The following is a 15,700-nucleotide window of genomic DNA, read 5'->3' as shown; positions in this document are numbered from 1 at the left end:
AGCAGGGCAAATTATATCGTGTACCGCAGTGCATAATCGATTATGCATTGCGCGTCAAAACGACGTCGTTTTATTTAATGAAAAGATCGAAACGCCATCTGTTTTGTGTCATTCCGCAAAAAGTAACTCTGTTTTCAGTTTCATTTTATATACACTGTAATTTCATTTCGATATAACTACAGTTACATTTCAATATAACTACAGTTTCATTCGATATTATAACACCCAAATATGTGAAAATGTTATTTAATTTTATTTTATATACACCATAGTTTCATTAAAACACAATTACATGATCATTTCGATATAACTACAACTTCATTACACAATATACACTAAAAAATGTGAAATGTTATTCATTTTCATTTTATATACAATGCAGTCTCATTTCAACACACCTACAGTTTCATTTCAATTCAATTGCAGTTTCAGTTGATAATAAAATTAATACTTGAGGCAATGTCAGTTTAGATACACTGTAGTTTCATTTCAACGCAACTACAATTTCACTTCAATTGAATTGTAGTTTCAGTTGATAATATATAAAATAATATGTGAGGCAGTATCGGTTTAGATACACTGTAGTATCAGTTGATAATTAATACACCAAATATGCGCGCTCCGTTAACTGTAACAGCGCGCCGTTTCATTACTTAAAGAAATGACATCGTTTTTACCGCGATACAGTGCACGTGCACCACGGTCCACGATATAACGATTGCCTGAGTAGTGTTCTCCTTTACAAAATACCTGCAAAATTTTCTAAGTATGGGGATCCATATTTCATAATATGAAGAATTAGCTCAAAACTCAATCCCTTTAACATAACAAAACACAAAAAAGTAATAAATTAAAGTTAAAATGCAATGAAAGAAAGTATAATAAAATAAAAATAACATGTGGTGTTTTCCATGAAGTGTTAGAATTAACATCACTATTGAGATGTAACCTCTTAAGTTAAAGCCTTCAAAGGATTGGAGAATGGATCGAAATCCTTTCTTTTCATCAACTTTCTCTTTCAAATATCGATTCAAATATTGTCCATCAACAAACTCTTTCAAACTCAAATTTTTTACTCCAAAATTTAAGCATTCACACTTCTTCAAATCGAACTCCAAAGTTACTCTTAACTTGACGAATTTCTTCGTCCACACCAATCTCAATGACACCAATGTCTCCCACATTTAAAACTCTTCCAAAATCATCACGATGAAAGTTATTACTATTCAATGAAACCTTAGCATTTGAGTCATGCATTATATCATTATCATCTCCCTCAAAATCTAAAGAGCTTATCCTTAATTCTCTCCTTCAAACTTGCTATCATCACTTTCATCCAATTCTTTAATTAGTTTGGTGGCCCACTCGCACAAATTAAACATTCGATCATGTGCCAATGTTAACAATCTACCACTCAAGAAGAGTTAATTCTCACAATAGTCCTCCGACTATAGCCTTTTCTCAAATTGATTTCTTGACTTTTAATTGTATCCGAAGTGATCATTCGATTATTGATTTTAAGTTAAAATGGTCCTCCATTAGCTTTGGTGTTAAGTGAGTGTTAAAATGAAGGACAAAAGAGACAATTTATATTGTTTGTTATTTAGACCTTTGACCGGCTCATTTAAAAAACAATATATAAAAATTGACCAGCTACTACTTACGATGCAATACTCAAAAAAAAAAAAAAAAAAAAAAAAAAAAAAACTTGACCAGTCGATTTCTTCCCAACGAAACAATTACCCCAAATCTCCAAATTAAACAATAAAACTATTTTCTCCTTCTTCCCAGCGAAATGATTCTGCCAAATTGCGACACGACATGAAAAATAATAATAAACAGGGCAGTTTTTTTTTTTTTTTTTTAAATGAGCTAGTCAAAGGTCTAAACAACAAACAATATAAATTGTCCATTTTGCTCTTCATTTTAACATCCACTTTACACCAAATCTAACGAAAGACTATTTTGACTTAAAATTCAATAGTCGGGGGACCACTTTGGGTGCAATTAAAAGTCAAAGAACCAATTTGAGAAAAGGTCATAGTCCAAGTACCATTTTGGGAATTAACTCACTCAAGAATTAATAGTTGGAGCTAACAGTGAGGCACAAAAAGAATAGTTGGAGCAACCTCTCAAATGAGGAGGCAAGCTCCTTGTGCATAGTGAGTAAAAGTCTAACTTCTATTGATATGTTGAATTATCATAATTGAGTTGTTATACCATGGAGCAGGGTTCATCTTGCAAGGTGGATCGTGGTCCTAAAAGACGTATAAATTGAGTATTGAAATTGTAAACTTCTAGAATATAAATTGTGTTTCTAAGTCAAAACGCATAATACAATACATTGTCATCAAATCCTAATATGTTAATATTGTGTGATTGCAGTATTTGAAAGGAATTTGTGAATACAAAACAAGATGAAATTCAATTTTGGCCTACGACTATAGGGATCTTGTTAATTTCAGTCCCTAACTTTCAAAAGTGTCCATTTAGTACCTTAACTATGCAATTTTTGTCAATTTTGGTCACACCAGCCAAATTTCGCCGAAAAATTTTAATTGATTAAATAATGAGGATATTTTAGTCATTTTACTCCTCTTTTTTTCTTCTCCGATCGCATTCAAGCTTTCTCTCCATTTCCGGCCATCCTTCCGACAAGCTTCACCTACTGATGCCGGAGAACGTGGACATCGTTTTTGGAACGTGGTCCACACAGCTATGTGGACTAATGTGTTTTCAACTATTCTTGTGACAAAAAGTGAAATGGCCCACCCATAATGTCCCACAATAGTTATTGCATGGACCATGGACCATGTCCCCAGTGTGGGCCACAATCCACGTAATAATTATTGTGTGACGTTTTGGGTGGACCATTTCACTATTTGTCACAAGAATAGTTAGAAAACATATTTAATTATAATGATGATATATATATCAATAATAATGATAGTAAAGTTGTAATTATGATAAGAATCGGTTAAGGAATCTAAAATGACTTTTCAAGTCCTTTTCTCAGTTTGTGTTTGACTGAAAAGCTTTTATTAAGTTTTTAATAAACAGAGAATGTACCGTATTCGACACCAATCAATTTAAGGTAAGCTGGAGCATTCCCCGGCGATGATTGAAATCGCATTTCTTCTTCTCTTTTGTATGCAATCGCCAATTTCATCATTCGAAAAGGAAAGTTATCTGTCCCCAATTACACTACATTGAAAAAACACCCAAAATTTTGTCGAGTTTTCCAACGTTTAGGTTTGACCAACTCCTTTATATATACGTGATGTGTGTGTTAAGCAAAACCATAGAGTAGAGTAAAGCCAAGACGCAGCCTTTTTGAACTAACTGTGGAAAGAAAATGGCTTCCAGTGTTTGTTTTGGGGTTGTGTTTCTTCTTCTAGGGTTTCACTTGTTCTGCCATAGTAGTTTTGTCGGCGCCATGCCATTAAGGTTGTTTAATGTCCTTTCCTATGGTGCCAGACCCGATGGAAGAACCGATAACAAAGAGGTGAGTCCCATAGCCTATCTCTACTTTTCAGTTTATACCATACATACTACAATAATTCTTTATATGTAATTGTAATTTTTTTCTAAGGTAATGTATTATGATTTTTTTTTTTTTTGTTTTTTTTTTTTGTTTGTGTCGTATGATTTTATATACGTGACGAATATATTTGAGATGGGTCCAGGATAAATTGACCCAATGAGGCCTAACAAGGCAGGTCCAACCCCGGGGACCAGCCCAATGCTCTGGCCGAGCCTAGGCTCGGCCTTGGCTAGTTAGAGCCGGGCCATGAGGGTGGGTGGGGCGTGGATGTAGTCAAAACAGTGTAACTACCCAAACTTTTTGTCATGGGATGGTTGAGGAGCAAGATTAGTATAAATTTAATCATAATTGTCTCGTTTAGGACAGTCAATCTTGTAATCTCATTACAGTAGTTATTCATACAAAGTTTTTTTTTTCTTTTTCCACTCAATACATTATTGGAGCTACTTGAGTTAATTTATTCTATCAATATGGATTGTAGTTTAAGAATAATTTTATTAATGATTAATTAATTTTGTATTGTTTTGTTGTTTTTGAAGGCGTTTTTGAATGCTTGGAAGGATGCATGCAATTGGGAAGGTGGTGCCAAAATGCATATACCGCGAGGAGTGTACATGGTTAGTTCGGTATCGTTTTTAGGACCGTGCAAAGATACCGTTATCGTTAAGATTCAAGGGATAGTTAGGGCCCCAACGAACCCTTCGCTGTTCTTCGGGTACACGTGGATCGGTTTCCGTTACATTGACGGCTTGGTTATGGAAGGTAGAGGGACTTTGGACGGTCAAGGGGCTTCTGCTTGGCCCTACAACGATTGCCGCAAAAACCCTCATTGCCCTAAACTTCCTGCGGTAAATATCCTCAATTATCTATAATATAATTTGAGTTATTATAGTTTGGGATATATAGACTAGACTAGAGAATAAAATGAGTGATTTTATTTATTGGTTTTCGGAAAAAGTAAAAAAAAAAAAATCTTTTGAAACATTGACCGGTCAGTTGAGGGGGTGAAGAGTCCAAAAATATCGTTATCCGGTAAAGTTAAAACTGAAATGAATTGATTAATGTTGAACTAACTGTCAGATTATTGATTAGATTTTTTTTTTTTTTTGTTTGTGTTCAATAGAAACGGTATTTATTGCTTGAGTTTATCTAGAAACGTAAGAATATATGGGAGACAAGTAAAGTAGCATATTAAGTGCTTGAACAGAGACTAATAAAGAGTCAAGTCTAACACCATGTAGGGATAGTTATGCTGTGCATCCGTATGCACCATGCATGGTGCATACGGGCCAAAACGACGCCATTTTATTAAAAAACGCGCGTCTCCTCTTTAAAAAAAATTCAGGTTCGATTCCCAGCAATAACATTATATTGTTCATTCATTCTGGAATTTTAGTTCATAAATTATGGAATTATAGTTCAATGATTATGGAATTATAGTTCATCGATTATGGAATTGTAGTTCATCGATTCTGAAATTTTAGTTTATAGATTATGGAATTTTAGTTCATTCATTCTGGAATTTTTAGTTCATAGATTAGATTATGGAATTATAGTTCATCGATTATGGAATTATAGTTCATCGATTATGGAATTTTAGTTCATATGTTGTTGCTGGGAATCGAACCTGATTTTTTTTTAAAGAGGAGACGCGCCTTTTATTAAAACGGCGTCGTTTTTGCATCCGTATGCACAACATAATTTGCCCACCATGTAGTTAGAGATATTGTTGGGCAGAGCCCAATAAATGACAAGTCCAACACCATATAACTAGGAACATTGTTGGGTGGACCTTAATAAAAGGTCGAGTACATAACCATGTAATTACGAACATTATTGGATGGAGGCATGTAAAAGGCCAAATCCAGCACCCTTACTATTTATAATAAAATAAAATAAGTATTTTGATGTAATGGTAAGTGTTTGATCCTAATGTTATTGTTTCAGTCGGTGAGGTTTGATTTTGTGACGAACGCCAAAGTGAGCAACATCCATTCAATCAACAGCAAGAACATCCATTTCAACGTCTTTGCATGCCACAACATGGCGTTCACTGGCGTCACGATTTTGGCGCCCCGCGATAGCCCAAACACCGATGGAATCCATATCGGAAGCTCCACCAACATCAGAATCTCCCGGTCGGTCATTGGCACCGGAGACGACTGCATATCCATGGTCTCTGGCAGCCAGAACATCGCCGTTGAAAATGTGGTGTGCGGGCCCGGCCACGGCATCAGTATTGGAAGTCTGGGGAAGTCTCAAAATGAATTTGTGAGTAACATACACATAAAAAATTGTAGCCTATTGGACACGCAGAATGGAGTGAGGATCAAGACATGGGCGCCCTCCTATCCTAGTAAAGTCTCCAACGTTATTTTCGAGGATATTGTCATGACCAATGCCAATAATCCCATTTTCATTGACCAGCAATATTGTCCTGCTCCCCCTTGCACTTCTCAGGTTAGTTTGTCGAGTTCTAATACATGGACTCGTATTCTCTACTTCTTAACTTTTACTAACAATAGATGATTAATCGGTTATTCTTTTACTAATTATGCACTATTATTTTTTACAGTCGAGTTCCGTGCAAATAAAGAACGTTACGTTTGCAAAAATTCGAGGAGTTTCGGGTTCAAAATCAGCGGTGACATTGAATTGCAGTCCCAAATATCCATGCCAAGATGTGAAGCTAGTGGACATCAACTTGGTATACAAGGATGGGCTGGCGACGTCGTTTTGTTCCAATGTTCGAGGTGACGCTTTCGGCGAACAACAGCCACCGGGATGTCTATGATCCACTCGATCTAATTTAATTTCCTCGTACTTCTTTTTATTTGTTACATAAATGTAATGGTACGTCTTAATCTTAAAATATGTCCACTCTATTTCAATAGGTTTTTAGTTTTATTCCCTTTCTAATTGACTATTAGGGCTCATTCGAAACACTATATATGATGTCGTTTTGTAGCCTCTTTTTATGTTCAAAATATGCGCATAATATAGTTAGTATAAATCTTGTTGTTTTGGTTTAACTATTGTACTGGTTGGTTTGGCCAATTACTTTAATCTTTGTTTTCTATTTTTGATTATCTTTAGGATGTGCGGTGTTTAGAATTAATGACTTTACACAAGAATTTAATAACTAATGCTTAATTCAAAATTGGGTAGTTGCGTTAGTTGTACGGTAATTTAGAAGGTTAAATAATCAAAATGTAACCCGGCTAGGATTTTGCATAGTTGATTCGTCGCATGACTTAAAAGTCATGACTGGAGACAGTAATTTACTTCCGCAATGACTCTAGAGGTGGAGTCCTGTGAATTTAGGATTACTCTGGTGAAACTAAGATCATCTAAGTTAAAATAATAAGGCATTGAGCAAAAAATAATCTTTCCAAAATACCAACATTCATAAGTAATTTACAACATTTAACAATATTTGTTTTACTTTTGGTACATTCCCCACCCCCCCCCCCCCTCCCCACCCCCCCAAAAAAGTAAATATAAAATGTAATATTGACATTGGAATTAGTTTTGACAAACTTTTCAACAAAAGAGTACAGTACTATACATCGGTAATTCATTTTATTTTATTTAAAAAGTTAACAGCAATAACTAATGCTCGTCCAACGTACTGGCAGTCAGTAATTTCAAAATATTACCATCTTGCCCGCATGTATAGCTCACTTAGTCATAGGGATGAAGTTTGGGAAGAATAATCAGGAATCGAGTCTCACCAGCATTGTGAGAGCAACCATGATTTATACCTTCCCAAATGCTCTGTCAAGCCGGATGCGCAATAAGCAACCATGATTTACACCCTCCCAAATGCTCTGTTGGATCGGAGTGTGGAGCCTCTATGTTCATAATTATAGAATTCTATATTTATAATTAATGAATTCTATATTCACAATTATGATAGTTTTGAACCGTGTTCACTTTGCAAAGTGAACACGGTTCCAGAGCATAATTTTGCAGTTTTTGTCTTTTTGAACATTTTTTAAAAACAAATTTTCTTGGGTTCGAAAATGGTAAAGAAATCATCTTTTGGGTTCCGTTAAATCCAAGAAATTCTTCTGTTTATTGATTTGAGTAGAACACAAACCTTTTGAATTCCATTCAAACCCATAAATGATAAATTTTACCCTATTTTTGGGTTTGAAACCGGGGGCTATGGCCACCGGAAATCTTTTCTCCATCAACAATTACCAATAATTTTTTTTTTGTTTTTTTTTTGTTTTTTTTTTTATTTTTTGTTTTACAAAATATGATATATCAAAAATTAATGATGTCTTCGAATGAAATTTTAATTAGCAGTGTATGTAATGTTTTCGATGCCTTAATTTAGTAGGGAAGAAATGGTTGCTTTTTAGTAGTGTAAGACTTAATAGCTTAATCGTTCTAAGTTGTGAGAAGGTTAGATTACTAAATAAGAAATTATTAGGCCAGGAGACTATAGACACAATGGTTAATGCGTGAAACGTGGTCCACACAGCTATGTGGACTACGGTCCAAAAACGACATTGTTTTGCTAAATTTTATTTTTTTGCGCGTCTAGACTGTAACATACATTTTTATAACTCATAATATACATTATTTTAAAACATAATATACATTATTCTAAAGCATAATGTACATTATTTTAAAAAAATAATGTACATTATGTTACCACAAATGTTTCATTATTCTAAACACGTAATGTACATTATTCTAACACATTAATGTACATTATTTTTACTCATAATATTTACGACGATATTTTGGACCGTGGTCCACATAGCTGTATAATTTTCCCTAGAGACACCAATTGATACAATTGCCTCCAGCCTGTCTGTCATTGATCCAATATTAGACTTATTGGTCTTGTCCTAATTAATAATTTCAAAAATAAAAATAAAAAAATTTAAACACAAATGTATTTGGGTTATGGAAATTAAAGTTTATTATCTACATTTCATTTTCAATTTTCATATTAAAGTCAAATAATCTATCTATCATCTAGCACATTTTCATATTAAAGTCCAACCTTATTCTGCATGCCTGGGACCGTCGTCCCCCACCTACATCGCCAATCATTCACCGCCGAACACTCAGTACACATGGGTATCATTAAATATCATATTCACACACCACCGATCATGTGAGTAAAGCTCAAGTCACACACCACCAATCTCATTCATAATCACACATAGTCATCATCATTATCAAGAAGACTAAGGCCCATCAATAGCCCCAATCAAGTATCAACAAAGGGTACAACGATTTGTACAAGATCACACCATAAGAATCAATCAAGAGATCACAACAAAGACATGAGACACTACTCAACAATGAAGGATACCATCCAACACCAAATGATTAACAACACAAGTTGCCAACCCCAACAAGAAGAAACAAATCACACATACTAGCATAACAACATCAAACTAGCATGCTCAACAAGCGGGTAAACCAACATGGTCCAAACGAACCTTCAAGACTCACATTAGCCCAACGAATCACTAGGTTGGACCCTTAGCACAATTCAAGACACCAAATCCTAACATGGATTCCTAACACACCGATCTAGACATACGAAACATCAAGAAGACTCACAAATGGCTCAATAATCCAACAACGGGAGGTCAAAACATCAACACCAAGAAGAAAAGGATCACGGGGAACAAATCCCCGCATCAACCACAAGTGTTCCCCGCGGGTGGGGCCACGGGTAGGCCCCCACCCGTGGGCCTGCCCGCGGGGTACATGCTCTGTACACCAAAATGTAATTAGATTATCAAATTAAAAAACTTGGTAATAATTAGATTAGTTTATAAAACATTTCTAAATCCAAAAATACACCAGTCGGGAATCGAACCCGCGTCTGTACTGTGGCAGGGTACTATTCTACCACTAGACTAGACTACTAGTGCCTCCCCAATAAAATAAAGGTGATCGGAAATACCAACGTTTTTCCGTCCACCACAATTCTTCGACGAAAATTTGAAAAAAAATACACTTTTTTCACCTATTTTTTTGAGTGATTGGAAAACTGACCGAGTCGACCAACAGCTCTTTGGCCTCCTAACGGCCCTTTTGACCGAGTCCTCTTAAATGCCACATTGAGTGTTCCCTCAACGGCTCTTAGACTGACTTGAATACTTCTTACCGGCTCCTGAGCTGAGTCTTGGGCCTGGGCCGACTCCTGGATTTGGCCCAGGCCACCATCGGGCTTTTTCTTTTACTAACCCTTACATCCTATCTTGGGCTGGGGTCCTCACCCCATCAGTAATAATTAGATTAGTTTATAAAACATTTCTAAATCCAAAAATGCACCAATCGAGAATCGAACCTAGGTCTGTACCGTGGCAGGGTACTATTCTACCACTAGACCACTAGTGCCTCCCCAATAAAATAAAGGTGATCGGAAATACCAACGTTTTCCCGTCCACCACAATTCTTCGACGAAAATTTGAAAAAAAAAACACTTTTTTCACCTATTTTTTTGAGTGATTGGAAAACTGAACATTTCCTGCAATGGTTATAGAATTAGCAACATAAAAGTTAAATTATGTGTACCTAAGACTCAATCATCACGTGTAATATTATATTTTTTTGTCATCTTATATATCTAAAAACATAATAAGTCTCAATCAAAGTTATACCCCTCATTTATTTCCAAGTTTTTAATGCTAAAAGTTTTGTACATTGTGCTTTTAAAGTTGTACTATACAATTTTTTGGACAAAAATACCCTTACACCGTTATAACTTCCGTTATCTTTTCCATTACTTTTACCATGCACATGCATCTACCATATCTTTTCTTATATTCATTAATTATAACAATACTTGTAAAACATTATATATTCATTATATATTAGATTAATATAATAAATAAATTTTATTTCACTTAGATTATAATTAGTAAAAATTTGTTAGCTATTTTTAAAAATATAAATATTGGGCATATGTTTTTGCGCATCGCGCATAGAAAAGACTAGTATTATAGGATAAAAATGAACATCCGGCCCTCAAATTATGTACCAAAATGTAATTATATTTTTAAATTAAAAAACTTCAAATCGAACCGTTTACTTTGTGTGCATTTTGAATCCTCACATTATTATAATCAAATGTAATCGTGCATTATTTTAGAAAGTATATTTTCTGAAGGATTAAGTTCTTTCTACAACCTCGTCAACAACAGAGCTCACATTATTTTTGTCGTATGTTAATTGTTTCGTTGGAGTCGATGGTTGCAGGTAAGTTCATCGTCTGACTGGAATTTTCAAAGTAAAACGTGATAGGTGCGTTTTAATTGTGGAACATTCTTTAGCATTTTTTTGTGCATTTTGATATAGGGATTCATGTGTGCTGATGGTGTATGTGTACAATTTAGTCAAATTTCTTGTGCATTTTAGTCAAAGTTTCCGAAAAGAGATCTTTATGGAGCAACTAGCGCTTTCCGGATGGACCCTACAACTCCTTCCGGAAAGAGCTCCTCTTGGCGAGTTTTTAACCTGTGCGCTCTCCTATGTTCTAAGTCATCTTTGGTATTCTTCTATAATACACAATAATTTATCTATAAATGCACACTTCAGTACGAGTCTAAGAGATGAAGACAACCGACGAGAGAGATTAAGGAAAATCGAATTTTTTCTGAAAGTGATGAGAAAAAAATTACCTTGTCTAAAACAAAGTTTCGTCGAAAAAGTTATCAAAATGACAAAAAATATTCAAAATTTTATAGTCTAGGGTGTTTAATGACAAAAAACGATAGTCTTACATTAAACTTGGAATTGTCACAAAAGACTTGAGACCTCTACAAGTATAACGATAAGGAAAATAAATCATGATATTTAAAAACGAACATTCAATATAAAAAAAAATCCGCATATGACATATAGTGATTGGTAATTATTAGATTAGTTTATAAAACATTTCTAAATACAAATGCACCAGCTGGGAATCGAACTCGGGCCTATACCGTGTCAGGGTACTATTCTACCACTAGACCACTAATGCCTCCCCTATAAAATAATGGTGATCGGAAATACCAACGTTTTCCCGTCCACCACAATTCTTCGACGAAAATTTGAAAAAAAAAACACTTTTCTCACCTATTTTTTTCAGTGATTGGAAAACGGAACATTTCCTGCAGTGGTTATGGAATTAGCAACATAAAAGTTAAATTATGTGTACCTAAGACTCAATCATCACGTGTAATATTATATTTTTTTGTCATCTTATATATATTATAGGATAAAAATGAATAGCCGGCCCTCAAATTATGTGCCAAAATGTAATTATATTTTCAAATTAAAAAACCTAAAATTGAACCGTTTACTTAGTGTGCATTTTGAATCCGCACATTATCATAATCAAAGGTAATCGTGCATTATTTTAGAAAGTATATTTTCTGAAGGATTAAGTTCTTTTTACAACCTCGTCAACAACAGAGCTCACGTTATTTTTGTCGTATGTTAATTGTTTCGTTGGAGTTGATGGTTGCAGGTAAGTCCATCGTCTGACCGGAATTTTCAAAGTAAAACATGATAGGTGCGTTTTAATTGTAGAACATTCTTTAGCATTTTTTTGTGTATTTTGATATAGGGATTCATGTGTGCTGATGGTGTATGTGTACAATTTAGTCAAATTTCTTGTGCATTTTAGTCAAAGTTTCCGAAAAGAGATCTTTATGGAGCAACTAGCGCTTTTCGGATGGACCCTACAACTCCTTCCGGAAAGAGCTCCTCTTGGAGAGTTTTTAACCTATGCGCTCTCCTATGTTCTAAGTCATCTTTGGTATTCTTCTATAATACACAGTAATTTATCTATAAATGCACACTTTAGTTTGAGTCAAAGAGATGAAGACAACCGACGTGAGAGATTAAGGAAAATTGAATTTTTTCTGAAAGTGTTGAGAAAAAAATTACCTTGTCTAAAACAAAGTTTCGTCGAAAAAGTTATCAAAATGACAAAAAATATTTAAAATTTTATAGTCTAGGGTGTTTAATGAAAAAAATGATAGTCGAACTTCAAACGTGGAATTGTTACAAAAGACTTGAGACCTCAACAAGTATAACGATAAGGAAAATAAATCATGATATTTAAAAATGAACATTCAATATATCCGCATATGACATATAGTGATTGGTAATAATTAGATTAGTTTATAAAACATTACTAAATCAAAATATGCACTAGCTAGGAGTCGAACCCGAGTCTATACCGTGGCAGGGTACTACTCTACCACTAGACCACTAGTGCCTCCCCAATAAAATAAAGGTGATCGAAAATACCAACGTTTTTCCGTCCACCACAATTCTTCGACGAAAATTTGAAAAAAAAAAACACCTTTTTCACCTATTTTTTTGAGTGATTGAAAAACTTAATATTTCCTGCAGTGGTTATGGAATTAGCAACATAAAAGTTAAAATATGTGTACCTAAGACTCAATCATCACGTGTAATATTATATTTTTTTGTCATCTTATATATATTATAGGATAAAGATGAACAGCCGGCCCTCAAGTTATGTACCAAAATGTAATTATATTTTCAAATTAAAAAACTTCAAATTGAACCGTTTACTTTGTGTGCATTTTGAATCCGCACATTATTATAATCAAATGTAATCGTGCATTATTTTAGAAAGTATATTTTTCGAAGGATTAAGTTCTTTCTACAACTAACCTCGTCAACAACAAAGCTCACGTTATTTTTGTCGTATGTTAATTGTTTCGTTGGAGTCGATGGTTGCAGGCAAGTTCGTCGTCTGACTGGAATTTTCAAAGTAAAACGAGACAGGTGCGTTTTAATTGTAGTACATTCTTTAGCATTTTTTTTGCATTTTGAGTTAGAGATTCATGTGTGCTGATGGTGTATGTGTACACTTTAGTCAAATTTCTTGTGCATTTTAGTCAAAGTTTCCGAAAAGAGCTCTTTATGGAGCAACAAGCGTTTTCCGGATAGACCCTACAACTCCTTCCGTAATGAGCTCCTCTTGTAGAGTTTTTAACCTGTGCGCTTACCTATGTTCTAAGTCATCTTTGGTATTATTCTATAATACACAATATAATATCTATAAATGCACACTTCAGTTTGAGTCTAAGAGATGAAGACAACCGACGAGAGAGATTAAGGAAAATTGAATTTTTTCTGAAAGTGATGAGAAAAAAATTACCTTGTCTAAAACAAAGTTTCGTCGAAAAAGGTATCAAAATGACAAAAAATATTCAAAATTTTATAGTCTAGGGTGTTTAATGACAAAAATGATAGTCGTACTTTAAACGTGGAATTGTCACAAAAGACTTGAGACCTCTACAAGTGTAACGATAAAGAAAATAAATCATGATATTTAAAAATGAACATTCAATATATAAAAAATGAACAATGATCCGCATATGACATATAGTGATTGGTAATAATTAGATTAGTTTATAAAACTTTACTAAATCAAGATATGCACCAGCCAGGAATCGAACCCGGGTCTATACCGTGGCAGGGTACCATTCTACCACTAAACCACTAGTGCCTCCCCAATAAAATAAAGGTGATCGGATATACCAACGTTTTTCCGCCCACCACAATTCTTCGACGAATTTTTTTTTTTTTTTAAAAACACCTTTTTCACCTATTTTTTTGAGTGATTGGAAAACTGAACATTTCCTGCAGTGGTTATGGAATTAGCAACATAAAAGTTAAATTATGTGTACCTAAGACTCAATCATCACGTGTAATATTATATTTTTTTGTCATCTTATATATATATTATAGGTTAAAAACGAACAGCCGGCCCTCAAATTGTGTACCAAAATGTAATTATATTTTCAAATTAAAAAACCTAAAATTGAACCGTTTACTTTGTGTGCATTTTGAATCCGCACATTATTATAATCAAATGTAATCGTGCATTATTTATGAAAATATATTTTTTGAAGGATTAAGTTCTTTCTACAACCTCGTCAACAACAGAGCTCACGTTATTTTTGTCGTATGTTAATTGTTTCGTTGGAGTCGATGGTTGCAGGTAAGTTTGTTGTTTGACTGGAATTTTTAAAGTAAAACGTGATAGGTGCGTTTTAAATGTAGTACTTTCTTTAGCATATTTTTGTGCATTTTGAGTTAGGGATTCATGTGTGCTGATGGTGTATCTGTACACTTTAGTCAAATTTCTTGTGCATTTTAGTCAAAGTTTCCGAAAACAGATCTTTATGGAGCAATTAGCGCTTTCCGCATGGACCCTACAACTCCTTCCGGAAAGAGCTCCTCTTGGAGAGTTTTTAACCTGTGCGCTCTACTATGTTCTAAGTCATCTTTGGTATTCTTCTATAATACACAATAATTTATCTATAATTGCACACTTCAGTATGAGTCTAAGAGATGAAGACAACCGACGAGAGAGATTAAGGAAAATCGAATTTTTTCTGAAAGTGATGAGATAAAAATACCCTTGTCTAAAACTAAGTTTCGTCGAAAAAGTTATCAAAATGACAAAAAATATTCAAAATTTTATAGTCTAGGGTGTTTAATGACAAAAATGGTAGTCTTACACTAAACGTGGAATTGTCACAAAAGACTTGAGACCTCTACAAGTATAACGATAAGGAAAATAAATCATGATATTTAAAAATGAACATTCAATATGTAAAAAATGAACAATAATCCGCATATGACATATAGTGATTGGTAATAATTAGATTAGTTTATAAAACATTTCTAAATCCAAAAATGCACCAGCATGGAATGTACCGTGGCAGGGTACTATTCTACCACTAGACCACTAGTGCCTCCCCAATAAAATAAAGGTGATCGAAAATACCAACGTTTTTCCGTCCACCACAATTCTTCGACGAAAATTTGAAAAAAAAAAACAATTTTTTTCACCTATTTTTTTGAGTGATTGAAAAACTTAATATTTCCTGCAGTGGTTATGGAATTAGCAACATAAAAGTTAAAATATGTGTACCTAAGACTCAATCATCACGTGTAATATTATATTTTTCTGTCATCTTATATATATTATAGGATAAAAATGAACAGCCGGCCCTCAAGTTATGTACCAAATTGTAATTATATTTTCAAATTAAAAAACTTCAAATTGAACCGTTTACTTTGTGTGCATTTTGAATCCGCACATTATTATAATCAAATGTGATCGTGCATTATTTTAGAAAG

General features: G+C 34.1%; 1 protein-coding gene and 2 non-coding genes across 3 annotated transcripts; 1 reads left to right on the top strand and 2 right to left on the bottom strand.

Annotated features, from left to right (window-relative positions):
* The first annotated feature begins 3,313 nt into the window (after positions 1 to 3,313).
* Positions 3,314 to 6,576, top strand: LOC109162754 (exopolygalacturonase-like). The gene is made up of 4 exons (XM_019311437.1): positions 3,314 to 3,505; positions 4,084 to 4,392; positions 5,492 to 6,004; positions 6,120 to 6,576. Exons 1-4 carry the CDS (start codon positions 3,356 to 3,358, stop codon positions 6,336 to 6,338), a joined length of 1,191 nt encoding a protein of 396 aa, XP_019166982.1. The 5' UTR covers positions 3,314 to 3,355; the 3' UTR covers positions 6,339 to 6,576.
* A 4,899-nt stretch (positions 6,577 to 11,475) lies between these two features.
* Positions 11,476 to 11,546, bottom strand: TRNAV-GAC. Its single transcript has one exon. It is a non-coding gene; the product is annotated as a tRNA-Val (tRNA).
* A 2,440-nt stretch (positions 11,547 to 13,986) lies between these two features.
* Positions 13,987 to 14,057, bottom strand: TRNAG-GCC. Its single transcript has one exon. It is a non-coding gene; the product is annotated as a tRNA-Gly (tRNA).
* Positions 14,058 to 15,700: the final 1,643 nt, after the last annotated feature.

This window comes from Ipomoea nil, unplaced genomic scaffold, assembly GCF_001879475.1.
Source record: "Ipomoea nil cultivar Tokyo-kokei standard unplaced genomic scaffold, Asagao_1.1 scaffold2957, whole genome shotgun sequence".
In the NCBI taxonomy this organism is placed as follows: Eukaryota; Viridiplantae; Streptophyta; class Magnoliopsida; order Solanales; family Convolvulaceae; genus Ipomoea; species Ipomoea nil.
Note: the sequence above shows the minus strand (reverse complement) of the source record. Positions and strands in the feature narration are given on the sequence as shown.